Source organism: Mustela putorius, unplaced genomic scaffold (genome assembly GCF_011764305.1).
Source record: "Mustela putorius furo isolate JIRA1106 unplaced genomic scaffold, ASM1176430v1.1 tig00000174_pilon_pilon_pilon, whole genome shotgun sequence".
Taxonomy (NCBI): Eukaryota; Metazoa; Chordata; class Mammalia; order Carnivora; family Mustelidae; genus Mustela; species Mustela putorius.
In genome coordinates, this window is record NW_025421304.1 from 4056589 (window position 1) to 4078533 (window position 21945).

The following is a 21945-nucleotide window of genomic DNA, read 5'->3' on the forward strand; positions in this document are numbered from 1 at the left end:
AATAGGGAAGTGAAACTGTTTCCCACAGGACAATCAATTCTTAATTGTTAAAAGCCTAATGATCCAGTCGGTAAATGAACTTGGACTCTTTCCTTCTTCCACGTGACACAGCCTTTGGGCTTTTGCTCTTTGGTGAGGAGCAGTAGCCCCAGGGGATGGGCAGGAAGGGTGAGGAACTAGAAACCGGTGAGGTTAGAGTGGGGGAAAATTCTTTTTGGTTCAATTGCTTTTAGCATTAAAAAAAAAAAAAAGTAGTTTTAAGGTATATTTAAGTTCAAAGATGTCATCATGGAATTACAGGATTATAACTTCTAATTATGGGTGGCATTTGGGACAGAGGATCACAGGCCATGGAATTGCAGAAGGAGGTGGGGCCTGGGAATCCCTAGATCTTGGTCCTAAGGCCCCAGAACCTTTCTGTCACCCTGACAAAATTCCCGTGTTGCTTTCAGCAAGTTGCTTTCTCTTCCCGGGACTTCATTGCCTCCCCAAATCGTTTGTTCTGTCAACAGGTGGAAGTCTGGAGCCACAGGAGCATTTGGGGGAAGTGACAGAGGGAGGGGAAGGACAGTGAGGGTTCTATCCCCATGTCTTCTGGAACAGGTTTTCCAGGAGACGATGTGCTACGGGAAAGAGAGAGGATGGCCCTGCGGACGGGGGAGCTGAGACAGGTTGCAAGGTTGGGTGTTTCTAGGTGCACTTTCTCTGGTGGTCAGTGGGAGAGAATCATGGGTGCCAAATACGATGAAACACTGGCAGGCGATTAGAAACATCTGTTTTTTTTTCTTTTTAAGATTTTATTTATCCATTTGACAGACAGAGATGACAAGCAGACAGAAAGGCAGGCAGAGAGAGGAAGGGAAGCAGGCTCCCCGCTGACCAGGACCCTGGGACCATGACCCGAGCGGAGCCGAAGGTAGAGGCTTTAACCCACTGAGCCACCCAGGCGCCCCAGAAACATCTCTTTTGAAAAGGAGATCTTATAAGGATCGTTGTGCTGCATCCTACCAGCCCAAAGAGTGTTCTTTGTACCAGAATATTAAAAGGTGTTGACGTTGCACCTTTTCTCAATTGGTGATCTGAGCCAGTTTGACCTGAATGAAAGGTAGATGTGACACAGGTGAAAAGGGGAGGAAGAGCACGTCAGGTAGAGGGAACAGCATGGGTTGAAGGCATGAATCATGAGCACTTGTGAGGGAATCTTCTAGGATGTGGAGCCGTAAGTGGGAACGAGGCTGTTCCAGGCCATGCGACCTGCTCAGGAAAACAGGGAACCTCAGGGATCCGTTCAGGTGTTTTAAGTAGGACCAGATGTGAAAGGTTCATGTCTGGGAAAGCTGAGTCATCGGTGAGTGGGGGGTAGGGGAGAGGCCCCGGAAGGAGTCGGGGGTTTGGCTCCCTGAAATTTTGGTCATTTCTGCCTTGCCTACTCCGATACCATTGATGACTTCTCAGTCAGTTATAAAGTGCTGGGTAAACACAGCCTCACCGCCCATCCTAACCGCCAGCCTACACCCGACTCAAACCAGGGATCTAGACTCGAGGCAAGGGATCCCAGTGAGGAGGTCAGAATGCTGAGCGACAGCAGTGGCCATGGGGGATGGGAAGAGCTAAGGGATGAGATGTGGCCGGGGAAGGTGCTGATGACCGGATGTCTGGCGGATGTCTGGCATAGGTCTCTGGGTGAAAGGGCAGCACCTCCCTGAGGTGGGGGAGCCTGGAGACTGGTGTAGGGCAGGTGGATTTGGGGCCTCCCATGACATATCCAAGTGGTGGTCTCCGGGGGAGTCCACTCTACAGACCTGACACATGTGAGAGCGTGGCTGGAGATGCAGCTTTGTGGCGGCGGGGGCGGGGGGGGGTACACACCAGTATGGGAGGCAGTTGGGGTGCTGTGAGAGAGCCCAAGGGAATAATCCTTCCACTTAAGGGACAAGCAAAGGAATGGGAGGCAAGCCAGAAAGGCTGCAGTGTGAAGGAAGCCTAGACAAGAGTCTTTTTTGTGGAGATTTAGGGTTGACAAATCAGAGAAACACTGGAAGATACTGGATTTAGTTCTCTGGGGGCTTGTTAGCTAATGAGTGGGTAGAGTCAGGGGCAAAAGCCAGTGTGGTGGGGGGCAGAGGGGAGAAGGTCAGAGAAGGTGATAGTAGGGTGGGGGATTAGAGGAGAGGGAAGAAGAGAGGTTCATTTCAGAGTGAGGATGTCTAGAGCCTTTTTAAAGCATGTGGGTAAAGAAGTTCGGGGCCGAGGGCAAGTTGAAGATGTGGAGGAGAAAGGGAACAAGCTATGGAGGGGGTCCCCGGAGGTGAGGGGCAGGGTGGGGCAGCTGGGAAACAGCTGCTTTGCATCCTGGGTGGACCCCTGAGACTGGAGATACCCCCAGCGTGGGCTTCTCCATCTTGTCTTTGGGCTTGGGAGATTTTGGGCACATTCAGAGGATCCAATTAATTGCTACTGAAATCAGGCTTCTCTCTTATCCTATTCTTTATCCTGTCTTTTTTCTCTTCCCTTTTTTCTCAAAAATGCCATTCTGCTCCATTCATTCAGAAGGCATTTCTGGAGTGACAGCTCTGAGCCTGACCCCTGTCAGATGCTGGGGCCGACTCTACTCTCCCTCAGTCTGGCTTCTGTGGCCGTTCGCAATGGGCCTCTTTTCCTGGGGTGCCAGCAGTGCCGGGAGTCAGTGCTTCCTTTGCCCAGATAGCTCCGGCCATGCCTGAATAGGAATCAGCTTCCTTTCTTTAGAACAGAGAGCAAAAAGTGTGTTTGGTGGTGGTGGGGTGGGGTGGGGTCCGTGTCCATATTCAGAGCTTCAACTCTGTCATGTGTGACTTGCATACAAAATGCAAACAAATTGCCCAAAAGGTCACTTTGCCAGCAGGGCCCAGATCCCCCTATGTACAAGGCGATCACTGGCAGAGAGGGTGCCTAGTAAATCAGGGTCTTCTTGGGGTTTTGTAGTACTTGGCTGTACAGAGCCCGAGGACATGGACACAGCTTGGCCCCAGGCCACCAGTATAGACTCTGGCCTCCTGGGGCTGGCAGCTGTGGTGGGTGGGAAGGGGGTGTTTTTGACTTAAAAACAAACAAAACCCACAGAAAACTTTCTGGTCTATGGCAGTGTGTTTCCCTCCTGTCTGGCTTCTTACTGGTTTTTCTTTTTTTCCTTTACATCAATATGTTTACATAGATGTATAAGCTCTATTTACTGTACATTATTTTCTTTTTTTTTTAAGATTATATTTATTTATTTGACAGATCACAAGTAGGCAGAAAGGCAAGGAGAGAGGGGGAAGCAGGCTCCCTGCTGAGCAGAGAGCCCAATGCAGGGCTCGATCCCAGGACCCCGAGATCATGACCTGAGCTGAAGGCAGAGGCTTAACCCCCTGAACCACCCAGGCACCCTTATACATTATTTTCTTAAAAGAGATACCAGTGGAATTGGAGCTTCTTTTTCTCAAACAGATTTTCATGCTTATCTTAATGAAAGTGTGTGGGAGAATAGAAGAAGGCTTGTTCTGGCCTCTAGTTAATGCAGAGAAATCTGAGTTTCCGGGGTTCCGCATCCTGACAGCAGGTCCTGTTTCCGGAAAGTTCTGGGTGCTGTTGTCCTATAACCCGCAGGAAATCCTGTCTGTGGCCAAGAGAAAACCAGCTGGAGAAAACCTTGAGAAAGCTCTTCCCCAGGGCTGTGAAAAGGCCCTAGATGAAAGGTCTTAGCAGCGTGTGGAAGGAGAGAATCAGGACAAAGTGCAGTATTGTCTGTCCTTATCTCTGCCTCTTCATCCTTTGGGAACACTAATGACCCGAAATGAATTGAGTTCCATTGTTTTCACCCCCGAGCTGGAGGAGAAGTTGTTTCTAGTCCACAGAAACCTCCAGGCTGGACAGGGCCCCAAGGTCCACCATGTCCTGGTTTATGGTCTCTGTTTTCTCTGGGCTTCCTCGAGGCTCAAGGCTCCAGCAGAGAAAGAATTTTTTTTTTTCTTTTTTTCTCACTTTTACCCAGAAACTCCTCCTAGTTCCTGCTCTGCACCATTCATCTTAGTGAAGTGTAATTCCGTGTTAGACACATGTGCACATCATATAATTATGAGCACACTTGTGTGTGGGGAAGCTTTCTGGGTCTGCAGAGCACAGCGGGGTCATGGGGACTCATCAGCTCCACTTTTACTGGGTTGCGAGAACGTTCCTTCAGATGTCTGGATCCATCCCCTTGGAGCCTTGAATCCTTTTCCAGATGGGGAGGCAAGAGGGGTCTGAAAGTTGGTGGTGCGGCCCCCTTCCTCACTCCAAACCCCCCCCCCCCCCGGTGATCTGAGCCAGGTCCTCAAGGCCAGGCTGGCTCCAGGTTCATCGTGGCCTTGGTGAGCGTCTGCCTAGCTTCATAGGTGCACATCGGCAATGCAGATGCTGCGTATGACAACACCTCTTTCGGCTCAGGTCATGGTCCCAGGGTCCTGGTATCAAGCCCCGCATCGGGAAGCTCAGCAGGAAGCCTGCTTCCTCCTCTCTCTCTGCCTGTCTCTGCTTACTTGCGATCTCTGTCAAATAAATAAATAAAATCTTTAAAAAGAAAAAGAAAAAAAAAAAACACCTCTTCACACTGCGGGATCCTGGCCGAAGCGGAATTTCCAGGGTAACTCAGAGGAGAGTCAGTGTGATGGGCTAGCTGTGACACTGTAAATGTCCCTTGTTTCCTGGGGCTATATGGATGAATCCCAAGACACCACCTGTTGATACCAGGTATTGGCCTTAGCCTTGTCACCACTTCCTTCTCTGGCTCACGTGTGCCAGAATCTTGTGACAGAAAGGCTGCATTGGAGGTGGCCTCAGGGGACATTCGGACAGCAGGTGCAGCCCAGCCATAGGATGGGGTGTCTGGCAGAGTGGGTAGCAAGGGGTACTGGCCGGGAGTGAGATATGCCTGCAGCACCAGGGACAGGGGGAGAGATGATGAGTCCTTCTGGTCTTTCCAGTCAGACCCACATACTTCACTGTGGCCATGTGCCCTTAGCAAGTCCCAGGTTTTGTTGTTTTTTTTTTTTCTCCAAAGATTTTATTTATTTATTTGACAGACAGAGATCACAAGTAGGCAAGGAGGGGACGGGGGGAGTAGGCTTCCTGCCAAGCAGAGAACCCGATGCAGGGCTTGATTCTAGGACCCCGGGATCATGACCTGAGCCGAAGGCAGAGGCTTTAACCCACTGAGCCACCAGGCACCCCAAGTCCCAGGTTTTGATTGGGTCATAAGAGAAAAGGGCAGGTGATCAAGAACTGCAGAAGAAATTTCTTTGTCTCCAGTATTATTTGTGTTATAAAAGTAACATGAATTATTATAATTACAGAAAAAAATAATTATACAGGCACCTGCCTGGCTCAGTTGGAGGAACAAACGACTCTTGATCTTGGGGTTGTGAGTTTGAGCCTCATGTTGGGTGTAGCAATTACTTAAAATAAGTAGACTTTTTTTTTTTAAAGGCAATTACAGAAGTGTACTAATTCACAGACATATACCAGCCCTTACTCCATGCAGACACACTCCGTAGATAAACGCGGTTAATTGTTTCTGAGTGTATCCTACCGGCTGAAATAAGCAGGTCATTTTTTAGTTGGGACTGAAAATATATTTGATTCATGGAAATTCTGGTGTTTGTAAAAGCTTTGTTATTCATTGGACTTGTTGAAAAACAACTGTGAGTGGTACACAGGAGGTGCTGGGGAAGATTCATAGAAGAGACTGAAAGCAGCCTTTATTAAAGATTCCCGGCAAAGTGTTGATTTCATATTGCTCCCCGCCCCCCACCGCCCAGCCCATGGGAATGGTTGGGGATGCCTCAGAAAAGCAGGTGCTCCTCAATGTGTAGCCCCGACACCCAGCAGAGATCCTGGAAGGGCAGGAAGGCTTTTGAAAAATGCCAGACTTAGGTTTTAATTTTTATGGATATGAAAAATTTGGGTTCTGTTCCTCCAGCCTGCCCTGAATCTCTAGCATGATGAAAAGTTAAATTAGACGTGTGTGTGTGTGTGTCTGTATGTGTGTGTGTCCTGCTCTTTCGGTGCTTTCTGGTTGACAGCCTCTGGCTAACTCACAAACAATTCTGTTTTCCAGAGTTGGGTGGTTGAGTGGGGAATTGCGTAACTGGGAAGGAGTGAGAAAGGCAGAGAAAATATCTTTGTGCTGTAGGAGTAGCAAAAAGCACCCTCTTCTACCTAGGACACCTTGCCCCCAGTCTTATGCCTGACCTGGAGATCCCAGGTTTCATGCTGTGCCTTCAGTTTGCTGCAGAAACATCTCCACATGGAAGCTTTCTCTTTGCCTGGGTGGAAGGACAGCCTGTGCTGGTTTTCTGGGGCGAGGGAAGCCAGGCGCCAGGCACTGACCTGAGCCTGGGTGCGGGGGTGCGTGCGGGAAAAGAAAGACTGCGCTCCGTTCCCTCTGCGTCTGCTACCTGGGTGGCCTGGCCTTTTCTGCCTTCTTCGGGTCCATCTCTGCAGGTGTAGGCTGAGTAGCTTTTCCTTCCTGGCAAATTAAGTGCCTCCAGTTTGCACCCGGGTATGGCTTTTATTTTATTTTATTTTATTTTTTAAGATTTTATTTATTTATTTGACAGACAGAGATCACAAGTAGGCAGAGAGAGAAGGGGAAGCAGGCTCCCCGCTGAGCAGAGAGCCCGATGCGGGATTTGATTCTAGGACCCCGAGATCATGACCCGAGCCAAAGGCAGAGAGGCTTTAACCCACTGAGCCACCCAGGCACCCCTGGGTATTGCTTTTAAATACTTGTTTCCCTGCTGAGCGATGGGACTAGACGCAAAGGGCACTGTCGGGGATGTTGACAAAGGGAGTTGTCACTTGAGGTGGATGTATTCTAATTAGGACTCATGAAAGAATTAGTTGCAGATGCCAGAAAAATCCGGTCCAAAATCACACATAAACACACTGTGGTGCATCCCTACAATGGAATTCTAGCAATGAGAAGGGGCAGGCCGCTGATGAGTGCAGCCATATGGGTGGATCTCAAAGCATGATATTCAGCACGAAGCCGGACACGGAGGAGTCTGTAGTATGTGATTCCATTTATCTGAAGTTCTAGAACAAGCAGAAGACTGTGGTGAGGGAAACCATGGTATTGGTGGCCCTGAGGGGTGATGAAATTTTTTTTTTTTTTTTAATTTATTTGACAGACAGAGATCACAAGTAGGCAGAGAGGCAGGCAGAGAAAGAGAGAGGTGGAAGCAGGCTTGCCGCTGAGCAGAGAGCCCGATGCGGGACTCGATCCCAGGACCCTGAGATCATGACGTGAGCTGAAGGCAGAGAGAGGCCTTAACCCACTGAGGTACCCAGGTGCCCCGAAAATGTTCTTTTTGATTGGAGTAGTAGTTACAGAGCTTATATGTTTGTCCAAACTCATTGAACTGAGAATCTATGTGTTTTACTATGTGTAATTTATACCTCAATTTAAAAAGTAGCTAGGGCACGAAAGGGAATGCATTGGCTCCTGTAACTGAGCACTCCAGAGAGAGGAATGTTTCAGGTCTGGCTTGATCTAGGGCTCAAATGTTGCTACTAGACACTCCCCATTGGTGGAAAAGGTCAGTGGGGAAAAATGGAGACGTCTTCCTGATGGGTCCTGATTACCCTTTGTCAGGTGCCCACTGAGTCAATTGCAGGGACCAGGGGCCTTCAGTTTCCAACTGACTAGACATGAGGTCAGTGTTCTTCCCCTTGGAAATGAGTTGGGGGAAGCACTGAGTTACCACCCTGTCAAGGGCTATGAGGTGGGAGAGTGGGTGTGGGGGGTGGGACCAGGTCACTGTTCCCAAAGGATGCTGAGTGATGCTGGAAGCCACTCAGCAGGGAAGCACCGGAATGGTATCAGGGGTTGGGGGATTGCAGCCAAGCTGTCCTGCCCCCCCCCCCCCCGCGAATTCCTGCTGCTGGCTGCTTCCTGGCCCATCTTAGTGTGGCAGCAAGCAGGGACATGGGCTTCAGTCCTGCCCACCCCGCGTCCCCCCCCCCCCACACACCCGTAGACTCTTGAGTAGCTCAGTTAACCTGCAGGCCTCAGAACTGTGGGGTCTCGGCTGCTGTCCCAGCGTCCACACCGGCAGTCTGACTTCTGGGACAAGCCATGTGATGAAGCTGAGGCTTCACTTAGCACACTTGTTTTTCTGGTTGTTGGCTGTGGGACCATCCTTCCAGCATCTTAACTCTGGTGCAAAAGCCCACACCTTAGTTGGGAAGGGAACCAGCAGACTCTGGCGGAAAGACTCACTTCCCTGTAGGACTGTGACCCTGCACCTGCCGTTCTCAGTTCCCATGCTAAGCAGGTGTGACAGGTGCTGCCCTGGAACTCTGGCACAACCCCTCCAGTTTGCATTTGCTCAATATGCTGTTATTAACCCACCAAGGAGGGAGGCACGGGTGAGGACTATGGGTCCCCACCAGCAGAGAAACGCTGGCTGGAGCCACTGGATAGCTCGCAGCCTCTATAGAGATACCAGGGATTCTTTATGGCAGTCTTGCCCAGATTTGCCTCCTGGGGCTCCCTGAAGCTTCCACATAGTCTTGTGGCTTCCTAGTGTTTCCAGCTGGCCCAGCATTCCTACCTGTCAGTAAGAGGTAATGTCGTTTTGGTTCCAATTACTCAGTCATATCTAATCCTAAGCATTCCTCGGTCTTATCTGGAAACTGACTCCGCATCTGTGGGCCAGCCAGAAATTGGGTAAAGGATAGTGAGCTGGAATGGCTGCTTATCTTAGCTCTGGGAATGTACATAAAGGAATTCGTTATTAAAGCGTCTCTGTAAAATGGAACACAGCTTGGGTGGAGTGTGTGATTTTGAGTCAGATCAGACCATCCCTTCACAGTAATTTTGGAAAGCGTAGAGGAAAGAGGGGAGGCGTTATTTTAGAACTTTAATATTCGATTGGCTTCATGTGGAAAGACGTGTCATCTTCTGTCTGCAAAGAGATAGTTTCCCGGTAGTTTTTTTTTTTTTTTTTTTAAGATTTATTTATTTATTTGAAAGACAGAGATCACAAGTAGGCAGAGAGGCAGGCAGAGAGAGAGAGAGGAGGAAGCAGGCTCCCTGCTGATGAGAGAGACTGATGTGGGGCTTAATCCCAGGACCCTGGGATCATGACCTGAGTCAAAGGCAGAGGTTTTAACCCACTGAGCCACCCAGGTGCCCCCTGGTTTTTATTTTAAATCAGAGATCATTGAATGGTTTGAGAGATGTTAGCTGTAAGACCAGTCTAACTCAGATTCTGAATATATGTGTAATTTGAACTTGGGGGTGCTGCCTGGGGGCAGGTGGGCGGTGACCTGCTGACAAGTAAGAATGAGGAATCTTTCTGGAAGGAGGAACATGACTCGTTTCTGATCCTCTGGTCCAAAGGCCACTGATACGGGGAATCCCTGAGAAGATTAGGGCTCTGAATAATTTCTCCCTCCTTGGGGTGGAGGCCACAGGCATGGCTTAGGCAGAGCTGGGGCAGAGTTGAATGGTAGCCGCAGAGAAAGGGCATCTTTAAAAGGGAGTGCTGCCTGGCAGCCACCCCGGGGGGTAACCGCAGCCCCTCTCCTTGGGCAGAACCTAGAGATAAGCTTCACAAAGAAATGGAGGCCTCACTCAGATCCTAGGGCTTTTTACCTCCTGGACTGGGAAGCACACTATTAAGTTAAAACGAAACTTTCATTCTGATCTTAAACTTTTTAGAATGGAACATTGCAGTCCAAATACTCTAGGAATAATGAACAGATGACACAGGACAGTGCACTGAAAAAACAACTCATGTGATCAATAATATATGAAAAAAGTTTACCAATAGTAAACGCACATTGGGAGAATAGGATGCTTGTTTGTTGTTGTTGTTGTTGTTGTTTTGTTTTTTTAAAGATTTTATTTATTTATTTGACAGACGGAGATCACAAGTAGGCAGAGAAGCAGGCAGAGAGAGAGGAGGAAGCAGGCTCCCTGCTGAGCAGAGAGCCCGATGCGGGACCTGATCGCAGGACCCCCGAGATCATGACGTGAGCCGAAGGCAGAGGCTTTAACCTACTGAGCCACCCAGGCGCCCCAGGATGCCTGTTTTTGCATATCAACTTGGCAAAGATTAAAATAATACTTTTCAGGGCCTGCCGAGGTGACGCAGTGGGTTAAGTGCTGACTCTTGGTTTCAGCTCAGGTCGTGATCTTAGGGTCGTGAGATGGAGCCCCACGTGGAGCTACATGCTCAGCACAGAGTTGGCTTGGGTTTCTCTCTCCGTCTGTCTCTCACCCCCACTCTCTTTCTGTAAAATAAATGAAAAGGATACTTTTCAATTCAAAAATAAAGAGGCAACCCTGTTTAAAATGAGCCAGTATCCGAATCTGTATTTCTCCACGGAAGATAGACAAGTGGCCGATAAGCACGTGAAAGGATTTAAACATCACGAACCATCCGGGAAATGCAAACCCAAACCATACAGAGATCTCACACACACTAGGTTGTCGATGAAAAAAATAATAATAACTAGTTCTGTTGAGGATATGGATAAATTGGAAACCTCACATGCTGTTGGTGGGAATGTAAAATCATATAGCCACTTCGGAAAATAGTTGGAGAGTTCCCCAAATGGTTAGACCCAGCATTAATCCTATGGCATAACAGTTCCACTCCTCGATGTATAGCCAAGAGAAAGGAAAACAAAAATACCCGCATAAAAATGTGTACATAGATAAGCAGCCCTATTCATAATAGCCAAAAAGTGAAAATATTCCCAAATGTCTATCAGCTGATGAATGGATAAATTAATGTGGTACATTCTTTTAATGGGGTATTAGTCAGGGACAAACAGGATTAGGGTACTGATACATGGATAAACCTTAAAAAATCATGCTAAGTGAAGGAAGCCCATCTCAAAACACCATATTTTGTATAATTCCATTTGTATGAAAATGTCCAGAATAAGCAAATCTATAAAGACAGAAAGTAGAGGGGCACCTGGGTGGCTCAGTGGGTTCAGTCTCTGCCTTTGGCTTAGGTCACGATCTCAGGGTCCTGGGATCAAGCCCCGCATCGGGCTCTCTGCTCAGTGGGAAGCCTGCTTCTCCCTACTCTCTCTGCCTGCTGTTCTGTCTACTTGTGATCTCTCTCTCTCTCTGTCAGATAAATAAATAAAATCTTTAAAAAAAACAAACAAAAAAGCCAGAAAGTAGATTTGTGGTTGCCTAAGGCTAAGGGGGAAAGGGAGTGCCTTTCTTTCTTGGAGGGTAATTAGGCTGGTGCACCTGAGGTCTTAAAGAAATTTCTAGGTTTGTACTTTTGCCCAGGAAATATACCTTAAAGAATAAAGTAGAGGGGCTCCTGGGTGGCTCAGTGGGTTAAAGCCTCTGTCTTCAGCTCAGGTCATGATCCCAGGGTTCTGGGATGGAGCCCCGCGTCGGGCTCTCCGCTTGGCAGGAGTTCTGCTTCCTCCTCTCTCTCTCCTCTCTCTCTCTCTCTCTCTCTCTGCCTGCCTCTCTGCCTAATTGTGATCTCTCTGTTAAATAAATAAATAAAATTTAAAAAAAAAAGTAAAAAAAAAAAGAATAAAGTAGAGGTTTATAAAGATTCATCCTTACATATATGGATCAAATAATTATATATAATAGCAGATACATGGGGGCTCCTGGGTGGCTCAGTCAGTTAAGCAGCTGTCTTCAGTTCAGGTAAAGATCTTGGGGTCCTGGGATCGAGCCCCACATCTAGCTCCCTGCTCAGCAGGGAGCCTACTTCTCCCTTTGCCTCTCCCCCTGCTTGTCCTCTCTCTCAAATAAATAAAAAAAAAAATTTTTTTTAAAAAAAGCAGATAACCTGATAAAAGCAGATAATCTGAATGTCCTACTATAAGGAAATGGTCAGTCTTTTTTTTTTTTTAAAGGACCATATTACTCAATCATCAAAGTCTTGGTTTTGAGAAACATTTCATAATAAAGGAAAGTTTCATGCTAGAGTAGTATGTGAGAAATTTAGATAAACGGTACATACCACTGTCAGAAAAGGGTTAATATAGTAGGCTTGAGGCTGTTGTTCTTGGAAGGCCTTCTTGCTAAGGTTGGCCCCTCTCTGGCATCTGGGAACATGACTCTCCCATTGTTCCCTCCATCCCCTAACTGATAAGGTTTGGCTCACTCCCCTAGGCCAATGGCACAAACCACATGGGTTAGGAGGAATACCTGCTTTCCTCCTGGGAGTCTAGAATTTGGGTACATTCTAGGCAAGGGTGCTTTTGTAATCAGGCCCCTGTAAAACCACTGGGTGTTGATTTTCTAATGGGCCAACCTGGGTGATGACCTCAGACACACGTTGTTGCATTTTTTTTTTTTTAAGATTTTGTTTATTTATTTGACAGAGATCACAAGAAGGCAGAAAGGCAGCCCGAGAGAGAGGAGGAAGCAGGCTCCCTGCTGAGCAGAGAGCCCGACGTGGGGCTCCATCCCAGGACCCTGGGATCATGACCTGAGCCGAAGTCAGAGGCTTTAACCCACTGAGCCACCCAGGCGCCCCACGTTGATGCATTTTTTGTTGCTGGGGGAAGGTTATGCTCTGTGTGACCCCCTCATGGGTGGGAGAAAGCATAAGGGAGCCTGTCTGTGGATTGCTCTAGAATCTACCCTTGTCCTCCCCCTTGTGAACTAGCTCTGTAACCTTACGAAGTTGCTGTCCTACAGCTGTGAGCGCAATTATCTGTTGAGTCCTCTGAGTCTTGATGAATTTGAACGTAGGCTGATCTTGGGGACTCCCAACACCTCACTAATATGAAAAATAACAATACGTGTCTAAAAATACACGGGCAGGGAACCAACATACAGTGGCTGTTCTGGAGTTGCATCGTTATGAGTGACTTTTCTTTTCTTTTCTTTTTTTTTTTTTTTTTTAAAGATTTTATTTATTTATTTGACAGGCAGAGATCACAAGTAGGTGGAGAGGCAGGCAGAGAGAGAGGAGGAAGCAGGCTCCCCGCTGAGCAGAGAGCCCAATGCGGGGCTCGATCCCAGGACCCTGGGATCATGACCTGAGCCGAAGGCAGAGGCTTTAACCCACTGAGCCACCCAGGCGCCCCAATTTTTATTTTCTTTTGATACTTTCCAATATTTTGTGTTCTCCTGTTTTGATGTTACTCTTATTTTCAGAACAGGTTCATTTTTAAAACATTTCTGTTACATTCAGTGTTGTCATTGTCATGTTTAGAGTGGCTGACGTCTGAAGGGTCATCTCTCATTTTCCCTTAGGGTTGCAATCCCCTTGCACAAACTGGCCGGAGCCGACTGCAGAATCAGAGGGCTGCCTTGAACCAGCAGATCCTGAAAGCTGTGCGGATGAGAACAGGAGCAGAAAACCTCCTGAAGTGAGTGACTGCTGGCTTCACTGCCTTGTCAGGGAGCCAGCCTCTCCTGGGGCCTATTCTTCCTGAAACTCTCAGGCTTTCCCAGTTTTCTCTCTAATTCTTGTGTGTGTGTGTGTGTGTTTTTTTTTTTAAACTTTGGGGTCCCCTCCTTGTTGCTGATGCCTGGAGCCAGCCCCTTCCTTGCCTAGAGCTTGATTTTATTCAAGACAAGTATTTTACCCAGCCTGTTTGTGTGATTGGGGATGGGGCAGCCAGTGATCACATTCTTTTGTTTTCCCTGCTTTGTATGGGATGTATCTGTCTGTTTTCTCTATTGCCTAGTGGAGAAACGATGCCTCGTCTAGAATCACTGCTTGGTAACTGTTTGCTGGATGTATAAAGGAGAAGAAGGCAGGAGGGAGGGAGTGGAACATTTCTGTTGCCAGTGTCCATCCCTCTAAGGAGAGGCAGGCCCCCATGCAGCCCCATGGCCTTGGAGCTCTGAAGGGAAAATAATTACTTATCAACCTTCGAGCTCAGTGAAAATTCACCTGTGTCCTAGGCAGCTGCAAGCTCCCCCCACATCCTTCAGTGTCAGGCCAGACAGTGTGCCAGCTTCCTCTTGTTTCAAAAGAGGAGAAAAGCCTTTCTTCTTCCTCCAGAGTTCTGGGGGTAACTCTTGTCAGCCCCATGCCGCCTTCTGCACTAGGTGGCCAGCACCGTGCCTGCTGCCTGGCCACGTGAGACAATGCCTCCTATAGCCACAGAAAGAGATGGGGGGGCTCTTTCAGGGACCTGGTACCTACAAACCCAGAGGGAACCTGGAAACCTGGCAGGATATGAATCCTGGGTGTTCCCAGTGGGTCAGCTGGGCCACTGGAAGCCGGTGAGCAAGCGCCCAGAGGCTGCTCAGAGACTGTTGGGAAAAACAAATACACCAAACCAGGCTTCCCCTGCTTGTGCCATCTCTCTCTCTCTCTTTCTGGCAGATAAATAAATAAGATCTTTTAAAAAAAATCAAATAAACTTAGGGTAAATTCATTTCTGAATCTTTCTGTATCTGTTCCCTAGGAAAGATGTCTGAGATATAAGTGGGCTAACAGGAAGGTGCAGGACAGTTTGCCTTGCTTTTGTGTTTACAGGATTGGTATGTTTGTTTGTTTTTGAAGATTGAGTTATTTATTTGACAGAGAGAGACAAAGTAAGAGAGGGAGCACAAGCAAGGGGAGTGGGAGAGGGAGAAGCAGGCTTCCCGCTGAGCAAGGAGTCTGATTCAGGCTTGATCCCAAGACCCCAGGATCATGACCTGAGCCAAAGGCAGATGCTTAACCGACTGAGCCATGCAGGCGCCCAGGATTGGTATGTTTGCTTTTGTGCACACAGAGACTTTTTCCAGAAAAGACGAAGGAAGAAGCTCTTTGAGTCAGTTCTTGGGAGCAAGACCAGGAATGGGCATGGAGGTGCCTCTTGTCATGTCCCACTCTCCAGTGTTTGGATGTTCTTTTACAAAGTGCAAAAATTACTTCTACCCATTTTTATAGTGAGATCCTGCCAGTGCCTGGAGGATAACATCACCAACCACCTAAACCTACCACCAGCTCCCGAACAACCATGCCGTGCCTTGTGTAGGCATCAATACATGTAGGCTAGCAGAGTAATAAGCAAGTCCCGGCGTGGTCAGGGATCTGGAAACCTCTTCTCCAGCTACTTTTGTAACAGGGTAGAAGCTAGGCTGTGACTGGAGGAGACTGAACTATTAGGATATTAGGACATTTCACCCTTTTTTTTTTTAAGTTTATTTACTTACTTTTTTTTTTTTTAAGATTTTATTCATTTATTTGACAGACAGAGATTACAAGTAGGCAGAGGGGCAGGCAGAGAGAGGGAGGAAGCAGGCTCTCCGCAGAGTAGAGAGCCCGAAGCAGGGCTTGATCCCAGGACCCTGAGATCATGACCCGAGCCGAAGGCAGAGGATTAACCCACTGAGCCACCCAGGTTCCCCTACTTACTTATTTTTAAGTAATTTCTACACCCAACTTGGGCCTCGGACCCACAACCCTGATGATCAAGAGTCACATGCTCCACCGCCTGAGCCAGCCAGGTGCCCCACAACATTTCACCTTTTAAAATGTCTGGTAGGGCGCCTGAGTGGCTCAGTTGGTTGAGCAACTGCCTTCAGCTCAGGTCATGATCCCAGAGTCTCAGGATCGAGTCCCGCATCGGGCTCCCAGCTCCACAGGGAGTCTACTTCTCCCTCTGACCTTCTCCCCTCTCATAGCCTCATTCACTCTCACTCTCTCAAATGGATAAATAAAGTCTTTAAATAAAATAAAACGTCTGGCAGTGTCCTTGTCCCCAGAGAAGCCTGGAGCTGGGGATGGTCTGGTGTAGCTTGAGAGAGGCTCCCAGTTTTTAGGAGTGGCAGCCCGGGGCCAGCTGGGCTTGCTGTGCTGGGAAGGCTGCAGATGCGTTCCCCTCTCCCGCGCCAACCCCCTCCATCCTCTCTGGTGTGATTTGTGGTGGCCGGTTTTTGGTTGAGACTTTGATGTGGCTAAGGAGGCAGGCGGACAGCCTTGCCTCAGGGACTCCCCAAGAGTGGATTGCCGTGGATTGCGAGGTTCGTTCAGCCCCTGAATGAATTTGCTGAGCACCTAGGAAGTGGCAGGCCTTGTTTGTGGTGCAAGAGGAGAAGGCTACAGGCCGTGCTTTCACGATGCCTGATCTCCTGTGGGGGGACCTAATCCACAGCAGACAAGTCCAGTCATGTCAGAGGTGATGTTTTCTAGGGCGTCAATGAAAGGGAGATGTGACCGCGTGGCGTAGGCTTAGAAACAGGTCAGTCGGGGGGGCTCCTCTCTGACCAGGGGCCTTGGCATTTCTAAGGCAGGAACCGGGGTGGTTTTGTCTGTCTTGCTCTTTTAAGGACAGCGGCAAACCCCCTCAGAGCCCCAGTGTTCAAGCTCTTTGTCAGGCTGGCCGTTGTAATTAAGCTGGGAGCGTGGGGGCGGGGTGGGGTTGTTAATGATTTTCGCAGTGACCTCAAAGTTCAAAGTGGTCCTTTCTGGAGAATATTGTGAGAGAGAACCCTAAAGGTATTTATTAATCTCACTCTGGCAGCACCAACGGTTTCCCGAAAACAAATAAAGTGTTCAGCCAAGTCCGGCTCTGGGCCTGTGGTTGTTGCTGGGCGGCTGATTACGTGGCTGTCCCTGCTGCCAGGAGGTAGTTTCTGTCATAAATTGGGTGCTGCTGTCCTGTGTGTGCACCTGTCGGCCTTCAGGTTCTTAGGTGTCCCTCCATGGCCCTCAGATAAAGATAGAGCGTTTTGGAGGGGGGGCACTTAGGTGACTCAGTTGGTTCAGTATCGGACTCTTGTTTTTTTTTTTTAAGATTTTATTTATTTATTTGATAGAGAGAGATCACAAGTAGATGGAGAGGCAGGCAGAGAGAGAGAGAGAGAGATGGAAGCAGGCTCCCTGTTGAGCAGAGAGCCCGATGTGGGACTCGATCCCAGGACCCTGAGATCATGACCTGAGCCGAAGGCAGCGGCTTAACCCACTGAGCCACCCAGGCGCCCGGACTCTTGGTTTTGACTCAAGTCATGGTCCCACAGTCATGGAATCAAGCCCCACTTCGGGCTCGTGTGCTCAGTGTGGAATCTGCTTCAGATTCTCTATCCCTCCCCTCTGCTACTCCTTATACTCTCTGTCTTTCTTTCTCACATAAATAAATAAAATCTTTAAAAAAAAAAAAAAGAGCATTTGGGAAGATGTCCCCCCAGATGCAGGAAGGTGGAGGTCCCAGTGCTTACCTGCATTGGTAGGGGGCTGGGCAGGCACTGAAGCAGGCTCCCTGCAGAGCAGAGAGCCCGATGGCGGGGCTCGATCCCAGGACCCTGAGATCTGCTCCCAGTGTACCCCTTTGTACCCCTCCTCTGAGCCGGATCTGCCAAGAGTCCATGAGCTTCCTGGAGTTTGACAGGAAAGAGATCTGATATTTTTTAAACGTACTTTTCTAGGCTAAGCAAGGACATTATTCTCTCTCTTTTCCCAGCACCCTGCCCTCCCTTGAGTAAAGCTGGGGTGGAAATGTGATGCTGTTTCTCTGAAACAGAGATGGTCTTTGTGAGATTTAAAGGATGTTGCCACGATGTTCCATTTTAACTAACTGGCCCTTTGCATAAGGGCCGGCCATTCAGTTTCTCTGGGCTCAGGTTCCCCTCTTGTACTGGTACCTTCTGGGCTGGAGCAGGGCTGGCCCACCGTGAGGCTTACAGGGGCTGAGTGGGCTTGGGAAAGACCGGAGGGGCTGGGCCTAGTGCTATGAGGCAATAGAGAGTGGTGGGGACAGTGGCCAAGTGCAGAGCATGTGCTTTCTCTGGAGGGGCCGCCCGCCGTGTGCCTCAAATGGAGGGGAGGACTGAGTTTGCTAGGGCTGCAGATTTTTATTTTTGTTTTTGTTTTTGCAGAAGAGAAAGATCTGACCTTTTTCTTCATTTTTTTTTTTTTTTGAATGTTCCAATAGTTAAATTTTAAATATTGGTGCATAGTTCAATGGGAGGTGGGGGGTTGGGAATAACACCCTGAGGACCAAGTGCACAAGCTTTCCCTTGACCTCGAGTTTGTATCCCCTGGGCCAGAGGGTCATGAAGCTCTGGGCCAGGGGCGACAGGGGTAGTGTCAACTGTAGTAAGAGTGACTTGAGGTTAGTGGCTGCTCACATGGTCAGTTCTTATAGAGGCTGGTGTATGTCTGTGCTGTGAGGTATGGGAGTCCCCTTGGCCTTTGGGGCCCATAGTAACCTTGAGGCGTGCCTTCCTACCCTGGCTACACTGGGATCAGATGTCCTGACAGATCGGCTGATCTGCTGCCCTCGCTGGTGGCCACAGGAGGCCACCAGGTGGTACTTGCAGGATTTGGGGTCAGATGGATTAAGGTCAAACTGTTCCAGTAAGGTCTATGAAGCTGGTACAAGTCTTTGATGCTTGTCAGTGTGGCTGTTAAAGGTGGGGGCAAGGGGGGAGGGACAGCTCTTTTACTGGAAGGCTTGGGAAAAAAAATTACACTAAAGCAGATGGAGTTATATGGGTCAGCATTCAAAATTCACCTGTATCTTTAAAAGAAAACACAGACATTAAAGAAATTTTGGACTTGAAGCAAAGAAGCAAGCCATAGTCACGTAGAAGCTAATTTTTTTTTTTTTAATAAAGGTTTTGTTTATTTTTTGACAGAAAGAGAAAAATCACAAGTAGGCAGAGAGGTAGGCAGAGATAGAGAGGAAGGGAAGCGGGCTCCCCAGTGAGTAGAGAGCCTGAGGCGGGGCTTGATCCCAGGACCCTGGGATCATGACCTGAGCTGAAGGAAGAGGCTTTAACCCACTGAGCCACCCAGGCGCCCATGTAGGAGCTCATACTTCAGGTGGAAAAGGTCTCAGCAGCTCCAAATTCAGGGAAAGAAGGTGTGGGTGTAGCAGTACCCTCGGGAAATAATTGAATATAGCTTTCTGTCCCTGTTCACGCTTGTTGGGCTGATCACTCATAGAGTCAGTGGGACGCCTTCTCATTCTTGACTTTCTGCAAGTGTGTGCATTCTCTTTATGAAAAACCCAAGGGAAGAGGCCTTTCCTTGGAGGTCCAGGCCAGAGGGAGGCCATGAAGAACGTAGGTTGGAGACTTGGCTGAAACACCCTTCTGCTTCTTCCTGCTTGGCCTTAAGGACTGTTTTGGCTCTATCCTCAGTTACTGGGCCATAAGGTTCTCGGAGGAGGTTTGCAGTCAAGGGGAAGGTGAGAAGAAAGCCATGTTCTTCCAAGGAGGCCCAAAGAAGTGATTTGTTGTCATCTGGAAAGGCCACCCAGATGCAGAGCATCAGTATTGAGGAGACGGAGGCTCTGGTTTTAATTCCTAATTTGGGCCAGCTGATTCTGTTTTCATATGTTACCCTGGGCTCTTCCCTCCGCTTGGACACATACGTCATACTCAATTGATTGACCTTATTTGAGAAGTCCTGTCCCCTTTCACCAGCGAGTCTTTGAAAAATCATTCTCTGTGCTAGAAGCAGCTTACACTCTGGGGTTGGTTTCCCATTCGTCCTCATACCCAAAGGTTAGCATTGTGGAGACTGACCCTTAAGCCCACTCTGCGCTTTCCTTCCCCGGCCACAACTTTTTCGAGAGTGACCCACCCAGAGGTCCATGTCCAAAGAGCAGCTCGCTGATTTGTTGCAAATCCTAAATCTCAAATTGCCAAGTCAAGAGGGAAGAGAAGTGGCAAATAGGTATATAGAAGTGGAAAAAATCCAATTGGCCTGTTTAGAGGCTCTGCAGATATTTGGGCAAGGGTCTTAGGGTGTAAATTGTTACAATTAAGTTGGATCTACTCTGTTGCTGAGAACCAGACCCCCCCACCCCCACCATTGCTTCTAGAGAAGTGGTCTTTACTCTATTTGTTTTTCATCAACTGAAATTTTTTGAGCCCCCACCATGTGGAAAAGACAATGCCAGTTCCCAGGAGAAAGAGAATGAAATAGAAGGCAAAGTTCATGTTCTCCATCATAACTTCTGTATCCTTTGTTAGTCACGGGCCGCAGTTTGTCTTGGAGCTTCCTGGCAGGCCCTATGAAGAAGGGACCGTGACTCACACATATCAGATCCATCGGTTCCACCAAAGGCAGATCAGTTGCAAAGAAGAAGCTCTTCCCAGTTTCTTTCCTCATGTCCTTGTGGACGTGACCGGCTAGTGTATCAGTCACATTCTCAGAAACACCTGAGAATTTTACAGATTTGTGCAGATTTTACAAGCAACAGATTGTGACCGTTAGTGTGTAACAAAATCAATTCATGGGGTTGCTGTGGTGTTATAAAAAATAAATATCTGTGGGGTCCCTGGCTGGCTCAGTCGGTAGAATGTGAGACTCGATCTCGGGATTGTGAGTTCGAGCCCTGTGTTGGGCATATTGTATTTCAAAATAAGTGAAGACTCTGCCTGGTTCCTTGCACAGAGCTCCTAGAACCCTTGGAACCTCATGTCTTCTGTGTGCTAATGGAACAGGACCTTCAAAATGGAGCTTTTATTTTTATTTATTTATTTATTTTAAAGATTTTATTTATTTATTTGACAGAGAGAGATCACAAGTAGACAGAGAGGCAGGCAGAGAGAGAGGAGGAAGCAGGCTCCCCAGTGAGCAGAGAGCCTGAGGCGGGGCTTGATCCCAGGACCCTGGGATCATGATCCGAGCCAAAGGCAGAGGCTTAACCCACTGAACCACCCAGGTGACCCTATTTAATTTTTTTTTTTTAAGATTTTATTTGTTTAGGGGTGCCTGGGTGGCTCAGTGGGTTAAAGCCTCTGCCTGTCAAATAAATAAATAAAATCTTAAAAAAAAAAAAAAGATTTTATTTGTTTATTTGACAGATCACAAGTAGGCAGAGAGGCAGGCGGGCGGGGGTGGGGTGGGGTGGGGGAGCAGGCTCCCTGCTGAGCAGAGAGCCTGATGCAGAGTTCCATCCCAGGATCCTGGGATCATGACCTGAGCCAACTGCAGAGGCTTTAACCCACTGAGCCACACAGGCACCCCCAAAATGGGTCTTTTAACCAGGTAGACCAAACCTGGTGAGAGAATTGTAATTTATAGTACCACCCCTAGACTTTTGGGGAGGGGGCTGAAGATGGAGTTCAGTTGCCAATGGCCAGTGATTTTATTGATTGGGCCCACATAGTGAAACAGGGCAGCCTGCCTGCAGCCCCTCACAATGAGCTTTGGGAGCTTCCATGTTGGTGAAGACATCGAGGTGTTGGGGGCGTGGCGTGTCTGGAGAGAACAGGGAAGTCGCTCCCCCTCCTCAGCCTGTGGGTCTGTTCCAGCTGACTGCTCTTTAAGTTGTGTCCTTTAAATAAACCACAGTAAAAGTAAGTGAAGTGATCTCCTGAGTGTTCTGAGTCTTTCTGGCAAATTACCATAGAAGGGTGTTGGGAGAACCTTGATTTGTAGCTGGTTGATTGCAAATAGAGGTGCTTCCTCCCAGCCTTGTGACGGGCCCCTGACATGGGGGGAGTCTTGGGGGTACTGAGTCTTTAACCTGTGGGAATTGAGTTTAATTGAATTGAATTGCTGGGCACCCAGTTGGTGTTAGAGAATCAGAATAGGAGAGTTGCGAATATTACTCTTTTAAAAAAAGCTATTAGAAAAAAAAAGAGGGGGATGCTTGGGTGGCTCAGTTGATTGAACATCTGCCTTCGGCTCAGGTCATGATTCTGGGGTCCTGGGATCGAGTCCTACTTCGGGCTCCTTGCTCAGCAGGGAGCCTGCTTCTCCCTCTCCCTCTGCCTGCTACACCCCCCGCTTGTGCTCATGTTCTCTCTCTGACAAATAAATAAAGAGAATCTTTTAAAAAATAAAAAATAAGCTATTAGAATGGAATCAAATATGTTGGGATGTATTGTATGCACGGCCAAGTTTGGTTTGTGTGACTTTTGTTTTAGGAGTATGTATGTGTATGTGTATACTGTGTTGTAATATAAAATATATTTGTTACGGGTAATCATGCTACCTCCCCTCCCCACCAAAATCCCCAAACCAGTGATATTTG

At 48.2% G+C, this 21945-nt stretch overlaps 1 protein-coding gene across 1 annotated transcript in view; it reads left to right on the top strand.

The window, feature by feature from the left end:
* The window catches only part of RHPN2 (rhophilin Rho GTPase binding protein 2), a 57535-nt gene that overhangs the window by 1170 nt on the left and 34420 nt on the right, over nt 1-21945 (top strand). Inside the window, exon 2 of the mRNA XM_004765212.3 lies at nt 13265-13380. Coding sequence (XP_004765269.1) covers nt 13265-13380 — 116 coding nt within the window. The remainder of the gene's footprint in view (nt 1-13264; nt 13381-21945) is intronic.